Here is a 12747-nt window from a genome sequence, read left to right on the forward strand (position 1 = left end):
GTGGCACTCTGACGGTCTGTCTGTCTCAATTGGAAATGTAATGTTTAAGAAATATCTTTATTCAGCATTCATTTTTTTCACTATATCTCTCGCTACCTTCCTTGACTAACCTCATCTCTCTCTCTCTCTCTCTCTCTCTCTCTCTCTCTCTCTCAATTGGAAATGTATTGTTTAAGAAATATATTTATTCAGCATTCATTTTTTTCACTATATCTCTCACTACCTTCCTTGACTAACCTCATCTCTCTCTCTCTCTCTCTCTCTCTCTCTCTCTCTCTCGCACATAATTTGAAATCTATATTTCACAACTCTCATTGACTTACCTCCTCTTTTTTCTATCTTTTTCTCCTTCTGAACTAACACACTCTCTCTCTCTTTCTCTTAATTTGAAATCTATATATTTCACTACTTCCCTCGACTAATCTTATTTCTATCTCTATCTCCTTCTGGACTAACGCTCCTCTACTCTCTCTCTCTCTCTCTCTCTCTCTCTCTCTCTCTCTCTCCTCCTGTGACGACCTTTATCCTTTGTCGACTCCTCTATTCCTAAGGTCTGTTCGATCTAACAACATCTGCTTTAAATGCAGTCAATGAAAACCCCTTTGCGGGCGGCCATATTTTCATCATGCTGAGCTGATTGAAGTCCAGGTCTGTTATTGTATAATTCTGGCTCATTCTTCTCTATTGAGAGAGAGAGAGAGAGAGAGAGAGAGAGAGAGAGAGAGAGAGAGAGAGGTTAGTCAAGGAAGGGAGCGAAATATAGTTAAAATATGAATATTAAATAAATATATTTCTTAAACACCACATTTCAAATTGAGAGAGAGAGAGAGAGAGAGAGAGAGAGAGAGAGAGAGACAGGTTTTTCTCTTTATCAATACGCATAGATAAGAATTTTATTATGAAATTTTTTGTCAGAATTTCAAGATTTTCGTTTATCCCGAGAGAGAGAGAGAGAGAGAGAGAGAGAGAGAGAGAGAGAGAGAGAATTAAGATGTTTTTCCCCAATTGGGAAGATAAGAAATTTTATTACGAAATTTAATGACGGGATTTCAAGATTTTCGTTTTTCACAACAACGGCTCTCTCTCTCTCTTTCTCTCTCTCTCAATTCTCGAGTGAATATGAAAAGAAGAGGAATGTCAAATACACTCCTGGGTATGTTTAGGCCTTGCAATACACATGTTTAATATCAATTAAATCATGTGTATAAATATATACAGCTAAATACACGTATAGAGAAAGCAGATATGTAAGACTGAAAATGAATATGAGTAAAACTAAGATAATATTTTTTAAAAAAAATTTTAATTTTTCATTACTTCTTATATCATTTATTTATTTCCTTTCCTCACTGGGCTATTTTTTTCCTGCTGTAGCCTTTGGGTTTTTAGCATCTTGCACCTATTATGCTAGAAATTCAGTCAAATTGATAAGGCCTTCGTCTTTAAAGTTGGAACAGCCTACCTAGTAGGTTGGCCTCGGCACCAGCCACCCGTTGAGATACTACCGCTAGAGAGTTATGGGGTCTTTTGACTGGCCAGATAGTAGTATATTGGATCCCTCTCCCCGGTTACGGTTCATTTTTCCTTTTGCCTACACACATACACACCGAATAGTCTGGCCTATTCTTTACATATTCTCCTCTGCCTCATATACCTGACAACACTGAGATTACCAAACAATTCTTACTGCACTGTAATTGTTCAGTGGCCACTTTCCTCCTTGTAAGGGTAGAAGAGTCTCTTTAGCTATGGTTAGCAGCTCTTCTAGGAGAAGGACACTCCAAAATCAAATCATTGTTCTCTAGTCTTGGGTAGTGCCACAGCCTCTGTACCATGGTCTTCCACTGTCTTGGGTTATAGTTCTCTTGATTGAGGGTACACTCAGGCACACTATTCTATCTTAATTCTCTTCCCATTGTTTTGTTAAAGTATTTATAGTTTATATAGGAGATATTTATTTTAATGTTGTTGCTCTTCTTAAAATATCTTTTCTTTTTTGTTTCCTTTCCTCACTGCGCTATTTTCCCTGTTGGAGCCCCTGGGCTTATAGCATCCTGCTTTTCCAACTAGGGTTGTAGCTTATCAAATAATAATAATAATAATACTAATAATAATAATAATACAAAAAGGCATCATACGAAATGACGTACAAAGATTTTCCACCTCATATCACGAAAAAGTACTCAGGATACGAAACGAAATTCGCAATGGCAGGGTAAGTATATTGATTGATTCAAATGTACTTGATTCTATTTCATACAAAAAGAATCATGTTACAAAAGCCACTCCGGAACTAATTAATTTTGTAACCGGAAGTATTACTGCATGTGGTTTTAACTTGAGTTACATCCAATAAAGGCAAAGGTAGAGGTAATACCAAGGAAAATCTTGTTTACCTTTTGACCAGAGTTATCAAGAATTTGTGTAATTCCAGAGTATTGCAGTCGCACCTCCAGGGATTATTGCCTAGGTTAAGCTGAACATCAGATAAATTGAAGAACTTCATCACTGATGTTGTTAGAGACGAGATGATGTTTCCTCGCACATTGAGCGCCTCTAAGGTTTTGGGATGGTCAAATTGACGAGATTTGTGTACTCCCCTTTCCCAAGCCCATCTAAGGAAGTGATGCTGTTGTTTGTTAGTATCAAGGTAACTCCATAATCATCATCTTTTGGTATATGTTCCTTTTTCAGTAGAGGGATACTTTGGGGGGTTTTGAGAGGAACAGTTGTGGCGGGATGTAAACAAAAGCAGCCCCCACACCCTTCAACACTCTAAACAGACAAATTGTCCCACAACACAAACTTTCCCTTTACTTTTACTTCGACTGGACTACTGAACAGAGGGAACAGTAAAACAAAGCATAACCTTAAAGCTATATTTCTTATATATTAAACAACCAAAAAATATCACATTTAACCTTGATCATAAATTTAAAACAGACAAAAATAACAACAGACAACAATATATATACTGTATATATCGGTGCGTGTGGGTACCAAGAACTCGCCAATAATCAGAGAAACTATCATTTTACAATACCCAACACTGACAGTCCACACACAGTACCAAAAAAAAAACACACTTGAAGACTAAACTAAATCACTTAACACTGTAACACCAATGATATTCCATCACCCAGCAAAAATAATCAAAACTTAGCACTAAACCATAAGAGAAAACTCTTAAATGCTGAATATGTTTGTGCGGACACCGTCGTCCATGCAATGGCAACAGTCCTTATATCCCACTGCCGCAACTTTGTGGCTAACAATATCGTACAGTCAATTTGACTGTGCAATCACTTAAGCGGTGGTTATCATCATCTTAGAAATATCATAAAAAAATCCTTATTTTATAGCCCGGTCATCAACGTTCAAAATTCTATATTTCAGCAGTCTATTCCTACATTCATTGTACGAATAGGGGTGGTCATCATCAAGCTATTCATATAGAGTATACACGGCTGGCAAGCAACACCTTCCAGGTCAAACTAAAACTCCAAAGGAGTCTAAAGGAGGAATTATGGCCGGCAATAAAAAAGTAAAACGATTACGAACACTCCTAGCTAACTAAACTATCGCACTATAATCAAAGATAAATAATAAACTTTCTATCATTCATGATCGCGCTTAACAAAGATAATTGCAAACACTGTACTTACGCTTATACAAAAATCACTTCCAAGCTGGCTGGTCGATGAACAAAAAACATTATCCAGCATTCAGGACAACTGACTCCTGCTACAATCAGATAGAAAATGCATTCGCCCAAGACATTCATCACCGCTCTAACCTAGCTAAAAATGTAAACAAACAACCTCAATTATACCAACAGTCTTTCCCACAACAACCAATCATTACACTAACTACCACTCATTCGATGGCGCGCACCGCAGACACACACACGCCCGCTCGTTTTCTCTCTCTCTCTCTCTCTCTCTCTCTCTCTCTCTCTCTCACGATTTGGCAAAGCCAAAGCAAATCAAATAAAATTAATCCTCCACACAGTCAACGACGAACATCTTGTCATGTGCTCGTTTCATGCACGTGCAGTTTTCAATGCATTTCTACGACTTGCATGTCAGATCAGATGGATTGATAGATGTGACATCAGAAGTCATTCCAGAATAGGAGCATTGGACTTTACTTGCATCAACAACAGTCAAACCAGTGTCATCTCCAAGCCTTCCCTGTGTAAGCTCGGCGAACTTATATAGTTCACAATTACAAACCAGAGGATTTCCAGAAACGTAAATTTGAACTGTACTATTTGTATCAGTGGAGAAATTCATGTCATTCAAATTAATGACTTTAATGTGGTTATGTCTGTAGTCTACTTTCAACCAGTTGGATTTGAAGGTTAGGTCATGGTGGTCCAGGTAACTGATGCTGTTGTATCTCAGATCAAGGAAAAACAGATTCTCTAACTCTGTGGTGAATGCTAAGGGCATTTCAGTGATCTGGTTGTCATTCAGATGGAGGTTAGTCAACCCCCTCATGCGAGCAAAAGGGAAATAGTCTTGCACTGTGATTGTCTCGTTATAGTGCGTTAGTTCTGTTCTGGAAGACGAGAAAGAGAGGTTGTTGTTGCCTAAATCAATTATAGACCTATGACTGGAGTTTGGGAACATTGTAGGAAGAAGGGTGTTCAATTTATTGTAGCTTAGATAAAGATATGCGAGAGACTCGCAGTTTGCGAAAATTTTATCAGGAAATTCTCTCAGAGAGTTGTTCTGTAGATTTAAGTAATTAACTGAAATTAGATCATCAAAAATGCCAGGCGGTAATTCCTCCAAAATATTGGACACGAGCTGCAGTTCTTGTAGCTTTTCTAATCCTTCAAACAACCCCGACGGAACTGATTTAATTCCATTTCGATTCATACTCAAATTCTCTAAATTTTTCATCTTGGTGAATAGTTTTTTCGGCAATCGAGTTAATAATCTGTTGTCGTTTATTCTTAATATCTTGATGTTTACATTCTCACTGAAAATATCATCTGGTAGCTCAGTTATTCTAGTGTTGTCAATTACCAAGATTTCTAAATTGGGACATTCATGAAAGACCCTTTCCGGGAAAGTCTCTAATTTGTTATTTGAAATTTGAATTTCCCTAATCTCTCGAAGCCCAGAAAAGACATCTGGATCAAGTTTTGATATATTGCTATTTCTGAGTGATAAAGACCATAATTTTGGTGAGTCTGACAGCAACTCGGGCTGGAATTGACTTAGTCTGTTTTCCCATAAACTAATATTTCTAAGGTTGGAAAGATTGGCAAACAAACCTTTTGGGAGACTTACAATTTCATTATTCTCTAGACTAATATGTCTAAAGTTGGTAAGATTGGCAAACAAACCTTTTGGGAGACTTACAATTTCATTATTCTGCAGATTCAGCCTAGTCAGGTTTTTCGTATTCTGGAAGAGCGACTCTGGGAGGGTCTCCAAGTGATTCTCTTCGAGCACTAAATGCGACAGCTTTGGGGTATTATCAAAGACACGAGGAGGTATGGATGTAAAACCATTGCCATGAAATTCTAGTACTTCTAAATTTGTTAACCCTTCCAAATGCCATTCCTGAAGATTTTCATATCTCTTCCCACTATTCATAAATGTAAGAGACATCACATTCTTAGCTATTATTCCAATCTGCTCAAACATCTCGCTGAAAGAACCATTAGGCATTGGGCACCAGTGTAACTCAACATATCTAACAGTAGAGAAGTCACAGTCAGGTATATATGAGAAGTCAACTGACTGGGCATCATGTTTACACTCCAAAAGAAAACTACTTCTCGGCCATTTGTGATCGCCCCAGAGTATGATATCATAACGATCCGAGCTAAGTTTAACCGTAGATATTGGCGCGGTACATTTCAACTCGCATCGTCCGCAGTCCAATGAGTTGGCTGATGGGACCACCAACCATGTCCAAAAGGCTTTTATAAGATGCCATGCCAATTGCCATGCATTCATCCTTTTCACTCGATTGTTGGTTGACTGGGTAAGCTGGAAACCAAATTGAAAGGGGTATCACTCCCGTTTTTTTTATGATCTGAAAAAAAAAGAAAAACATTCAATTAATAGAGAGAACAATATATTCAATAGTTCAAATGTTCTACTATTAGTGTGCTTTTTTTCCCCTTCGTATGGGGTGACACGGTTGCCTTCTTTTGAAGGACTTTGATTTGGCTTCTGGAGTGGACGGTAGTCCCTACCGGCTGCCCTGCCTGACAGCATAGACCCTGGTAGCTCATGTTTGTGTTGTACCAGCCACCATCGCCCTTCCTCCCAGCAGCGAGGAGTCACGGCGTAGTTAGGTCGACAGTTCGAGATGTATGAGGTGTCTGTTATATTCAATAGTTCAAAGATTCATGATAAAATATTGCAGGAAACTATTCATCATAAAAACAGTTCCACTGTTAATTTTTTTCTAGCACTCTTATAGACATGGAGACTATATTATTTGTTTTTAGCTAAAAATTTCACCAGTTTATAAGTTACAATGAAAGGGGAAAAGTTTAGTTATAATAATGATTTAAGAATAGGAAAATAAAAAAGCATAGCTGAATCATGCAACAATATCTCACCGGTCTGGTGCAAGCGGCAACAGGTTATGTAATCAGTATTATTATCATTATTATTATCTATATATTAATACGATGGTGTGTGTGTTATTTATTTATTTTGTGTCACGCTTTAAAGAAAACGGAAAAAATTTCATGGTATACTCTTACAAATTCATGCTTTAAAGAAAACGGAAATAATTTTATGGTATACTCTTACAAATTCACGATTTAAAGAAAACGGAAATAATTTCATGGTATACTCTTACAAATTCAAATTAGACTTTGATTACTCAACCAAAACACATCTTATATAGTTTTCTCAATTTCGTCTTTAGCACCTGACTCTTTTTATAAATATTAGACAGAAAATTGAGTTCTATCAATTTCCATAACCTAGATTATAAAATTAATCTCGGGAAAGTTTATTCAAACATGTATAGGTTAGGAACAAGATAATTAGTATTGAAAATATCATTTCGTGTAATTTACATGGGTTCCGCTAGTTATTATTATTATTATTATTATTATTATTATTATTATTACTAATATCTAAGCTACAACCCTAGTTGGAAAAGCAAGATTCTATAAGCCTGGGGAAAATAGCCCAGTGAGGAAAGGAAATAAGGAAATAAACAAACGATATGAGAAGTAATGAACAACCAAACTAAAACATCTAAACACAGAGAGAGAGAGAGAGAGAGAGAGAGAGAGAGAGAGAGAGAGAGAGACCCGATTTTGAAGGGGGAATTTCTGTTAACTTTCAATTCTAAGTTACTTAACAGTCTTTTGCCTCTGAGAAAGAGTAACTATACTAAAGAATCACTACTTTGAAGGTAGCAGGTTGGCCAGGGCACCAGCCACCCGTTGAGATACTACCGCTAGGGAGTTATGGGGGTCCTTTGACTGGCCAGACAGTATTGCATTGGATCCTTCTCTCTGGTCACAGTTCATTTTCCCTTTGCCTACACATATACCGAATAGTCTGGCCTATTGATTACAGATTCTCCTCTGTCCTCATACACCTGACAACACTGTGATTATCAAACAATTTTTCTTCACCAAAGGGGTTAACTACTGCACTGTAATGGTTCAGCGGCTACTTTCCTCTTGGTAAGGGTAGAAGAGACTCTTTAGCTATGGTAAGCAGCTCTTCTAGGAGAAGGACACTCCAAAATCAAACCATTGTTCTCTAGTGTAGGGTAGTGCCATAGCCTCTGTACCATGGTCTTTCACTTTCTTGGGTTATTCTCTTGCTTGAGGGTACACTCGGGCACACTATTCTATCTAATTTCTCTTCTTGTTTTGTTAAAGTTTTAATAGTTTATATAGGAAATATTTATTCTAATGTGACTGTTCTTAAGATATTTCATTTTTTCCGTGTTTCCTTTCCTCACTGGGCTATTTTCCCTGTTGGGGCCCCTGGGCGTATACCATCCTGCTTTTCCAACTAGGGTTGTAGCTTAGCAAGTAATAATAATAATAATAATAATAATAATAATAATAATGTTACGTCAATTAGATATAAAACATTAAAAAAAAAATTAACTAAAAAACCGTATCTCGAAAGAGAAACTAGTTAAGTTGCAAAATAATTTGTCTGAGGTTTAAAAAGATTTATATTAAATTAAAAAAAAAGTACCTTTAAATAAAAAAACGTATCGATATAATTTAATTCTTTTAATAATTTTTTTTCAAGATCTCATACAACAAGTAATGGGTGCCAATGAGGCTGGTAAGCCATTAAAAAAGTCTTCATAATGTTGTTCAAACTGATAATGCACAATTATAACTATATAAAATAACGAAATTAAAATACAGGTTAAAATGGATGCATATATGTCAAAACACAATATTTGATTCAACATCTTAGAAGAAAATTATAGTTTCCCCCACCAAGAATAATTGTAGGCCTACAAGAGTTGAAATACAAACTGCGAACAAATCAATGTCTTTTAAAATCTATATCCAAAAATAAGTATAGGCCTACAAGAATATAATTAAAAAATGAAAAAAAAAACAACGTCTTTTAAGAACCATAATAGAAATTAGTCACTGCAAATCTTAAGTAAAAGAAGTTTATATAGCTTCCCCCAGACAAGAATAATTGTAGGCCTATAAGAGTTGAAAACAAAACTGAAAACAATTCAGCCTTTAAAAATCTTCAGCCAAAAATAAGTGTAGGCCTAAAAGAGTCAAAATCAAAACTCTACAAAACATTTAACGTCTTTTACGAACCATAATAGAAATGAAGTCACTGCAGAAAATATAATACCTACATTTATATACAAGCTCGCAAAGTTCACTTCTCTAGACTCAGTTCTTTGGACCTCAAAACAGAAAACCAAACGAAACTCAAAATATAAAAAGACAAGAATAAAAACTGAAATTCAAAACGTCTTATAAACTTGCAGGAATTGTCTCTAAAGAGAGATATTCCAACTTATCCATTCGGGGCGGACTTTCACAATCTAGGAAACTTTCAGCCAAACGCAACGGTACCCTGACCGGCTATTCCCGGAACTCGGGGTCACTAGCTTAATACTGTTGTTGTTGTTGTTGTTGTTGTTGGAGTATTAATACCACCTTCTGGATACTATATATAATGCGGTGGCAATAAGGTTAATGTTAATTTGCTCTTTATAACCGTACAGAAAGTATAAATGGTAGAATTAACACGACTATCCATGGAAGCAACTACTCAACTCGTGGTCACTAGCTTAATACTGTTGTTGTTGTTGTTGTTGGAGTATTAATACCACACTCTGGATACTATATATAATGCGGTGGCAATAAGGTTAATGTTAATTTGCTCTTTATAACCGTACAGAAAGTATAAATGGTAGAATTAACACGACTATCCATGGAAGCAACTACTCAACTCGTGGTCACTAGCTTAATACTGTTGTTGTTGTTGTTGTTGGAGTATTAATACCACACTCTGGATACTATATATAATAAGGCAATAAGGTTAATGTTAATTTGCTCTTTATAAACGTACAGAAAGTATAAATGGTAAAATTAACACGACTATTCACCTCTGAATGACGGCACCTCACAGTGTGGACTGACTGCAATCTGCAATCTGCACCAGTGTTGTCAGATAAGGGAATTTATTCTTAGATTTGGGGATATTTGCTGTCCGATGGGGATATTCTGTACTATTTTTATGAAGGAAAAACAAAGATGATCAAACCCTTATACTGTCGCAATTAGTTTATTTGTAATTTTATGAAGTATAGTGATTAATTTCTATATTAGTAATGCCTACATGATCAAGAGAAATTGTAATTTGTGGTAATGTATTAGTGGAAATGGGGATTTTTGTGTTGTTTTGGAGATATTTTCATTGAGATTTGGGGATTTCTACACTACCCCATCTGGCAACACTGATCTGCACGGGGTTTCCACGGCCTGAATTTGTTTGACCCTAGATCTGGGCCTCAAATTCCCCTAGATTGGCACGGATTCCCCTAAATTTCAGTGTTTCCCAACCTTTTTTAAATGATTACCCCAAAATCTTATTTCCAACTAATCAATGACCCCATTGAACATATACCCGGTAACATCGGAGGTTTTTTTTTTGCAGCCACCTGATGAACTGTATGGATCATGTAGCCTGCTATTGGCTGTTTATAGTTAAGGATCCAAAACAAATGCAAACTTTTCCATTTTAAAGGATATCAAAATGAACCATCATCAGTGTAGAACATCTTGATTACCCCAAAAATACGGGTCCATTACCCCACTGGGGTAATTTACCCCAGGGTTGGGAAACACTGCCCTAAATCAATAAAGGGATAAATCTTAATAATAACTTCCTATAGTATTCGGGTTGCTTATTAAGAATTTACCGTTATTTTTGGGCGGTTGACTGTAATTAACCACCAGGGGGCAGTACATTGGATGCCACAATCCCTAGTGGATGTTGTATTCCATATGGAGTTATTCTTCAGAATTACCAATAAAGATAGGGTAACATTGGTAAAAATACAATATATTGGAGTATACATTGGAAATTTTATTATTTCTCTTATTCACAGTAGTAAGAAAATGATCTCTGACAAAATAAACATAATAATGTAATTTTTCATTAATAAAGTAATTGCACTTCTTATAAACTGGCCTATAATAATGGCACTCTAGTTTACTTTCAACTTAGTGACGTGTGACTGATATATTTAGAAAAGAATCACAAAATAAAGCATAACGTTCACTTTTATTGAAGGGATATGCATAGAAAAATAAATACTTAACACTATCTTTGCAGCAGTATCACATATATGTCTATAGAAAATATCACATACACAGATCCATTATTTCCAATGACATATAACATCTGCAATATATTACAAGATTATTCTTTCCATATAAGAGCCAATATGGTATGTCCTTAGTCCCGTGAAACAGTACTCTAGAAGTTTTATTCCAGCTGTTACCAAGTTGTGGAATGATCTTCCTAATCGGGTGGTTGAATCAGTAGAACTTCAAAAGTTCAAAGTTGGAGCAAATGTTTTTATGTTGACCAGGCTGACATAAGTCTTTTTATAGTTTATTTATGACATATTTGTTTTTGATGTTGTTAATAGTTTATATATGACATGTCTGTTTTGACGTTGTTACTTATTTTAGAATGATTTATTGTTAATTTGTTCTCTTCATTTATTTATTTCCTTATTTCCTTTCCTCACTGGGCTATTTTTCCCTGTTGGAGCCCCTGGGCTTATAGCATCTTGCTTTTCCAACTAGGGTTGTAGCTTGGATAGTAATAATAATAATAATATTAAAGGTTTAAAAGTCGCTCATGAATGGCAGAGGCAAGGGACAGTGACATTGCCCTAGCAATCAGGACAATGCCCTAGAGACTGACCATATAGTATGTGATCAGCGCCCAAGCCTCCTCTACACCCAAGCTAGGACCAGGGAGGGCCAGGCAGTGGCTGCTGATGTCTCAACAGATAGACCTATAGGCTCCCCTAAACCCCCCAAGCCCCTCTTTACCTTTTGTTATAATAATATTTTCTTGTTCATGAATTAAGAAAAATGAAAAAAAAAAACTAGGAATTTTCATATTCATCGAGAGAGAATCTTTTAACACCCTAGAAAATAAACAATTAACCCTAAAGACATCCAAATTCCCCTAGATTTTGACCTTTTTAGGATTCCCCTAGCCTCAACCCTAAACACCACCTGATTCCCCTAAAATGGGGTATTTTCCCCTAAAGTGGAAACACCGGTGCAGAGTTGCCATGTATCACATTAAATGTATAAAGTCGCTTTGTAACTGCTTTACAAAGTATAAAAACCGAACCGATTTCTGTTGTTTACAAAAACATATTTATTTACCCTTGCCTTTTATCAATATACCCTTCATCATCCTTTCTTTACTAACCTTCTCTCTCTCTCTCTCTCTCTCTCTCTCTCTCTCTCTCTCTCTCTCTCTCTCCTCTCTCTCTCTCGGACAGGCGAAAAACTTAAAATCCTGCCATTAAATTTCATTAAAAAATTTCTTATCTTTGCGTCTTGAAAATGAGAAAAAACTCTCTTGAAAATGGGAAATTCTCTCTCTCTCTCTCTCTCTCTCTCTCTCTCTCTCTCTCTCTCGAAAATGGGAAACTCTCTCTCTCTCTCTCTTGAAATGGGAATCTCTCTCTCTCTTGAAAATGGGAAACTCTCTCTCTCTCTCTCTCTCTCTCTCTCTCACATGTGGTTCCTCCGAAGTAAAACAAAACACGTTCTTATGCACAATCACAGACTCTCTCTCTCTCTCTCTCTCTCTCTCTCTCTCTCTCCGGACAGGCAAAAAACTTAAAATCCTGCCATTAAATTTCATAAAAAAATTTCTTATCTTTGAGTCTTGAAAATGAGAAAAAACTCTCTTGAAAATGGGAAATTCTCTCTCTCTCTCTCTCTCTCTCTCTCTCTCTCTCTCTCTTGAAAATGGGAAACTCTCTCTCTCTCTCTCTTGAAAATGGGAAACTCTCTCTCTCTCTTGAAAATGGGAAACTCTCTCTCTCTCTCTCTCTCTCTCTCTCTCTCTCTCTCTCTTGAAAATGGGAAACTCTCTCTCTCTCTCTCTCTCTCTCTCTCTCTCTTGAAAATGGGAAACTCTCTCTCTCTCTTGAAAATGGGAAACTTTCTCTCTCTCTCTCTCTCTCTTGAAATGGGAATCTCTCTCT

At 36.4% G+C, this 12747-nt stretch overlaps 1 protein-coding gene across 1 annotated transcript; it reads right to left on the reverse strand.

Moving 5' to 3' along the window:
* Positions 1–3937: 3937 nt before the first annotated feature.
* Positions 3938–9650, reverse strand: LOC137652498 (leucine-rich repeat-containing protein 15-like). The gene is made up of 2 exons (XM_068385943.1): positions 9607–9650; positions 3938–6057 (listed from the first exon to the last, which is right to left on the reverse strand). Exon 2 carries the CDS (start codon positions 5976–5978, stop codon positions 4071–4073), a length of 1908 nt encoding a protein of 635 aa, XP_068242044.1. The 5' UTR covers positions 5979–6057; positions 9607–9650; the 3' UTR covers positions 3938–4070.
* Between the last annotated feature and the right edge of the window lie 3097 nt (positions 9651–12747).

The sequence above is a fragment of the Palaemon carinicauda genome, chromosome 13, assembly GCF_036898095.1.
Source record: "Palaemon carinicauda isolate YSFRI2023 chromosome 13, ASM3689809v2, whole genome shotgun sequence".
NCBI classification, from domain to species: domain Eukaryota; kingdom Metazoa; phylum Arthropoda; class Malacostraca; order Decapoda; family Palaemonidae; genus Palaemon; species Palaemon carinicauda.

What these genes read in the sequence shown, in the direction of transcription:
- LOC137652498 (XM_068385943.1), bottom strand. Translation starts at nt 5,978, where the DNA reads ATGAATGCATGGCAATTGGCATGGCATCTTATAAAAGCCTTTTGGACA.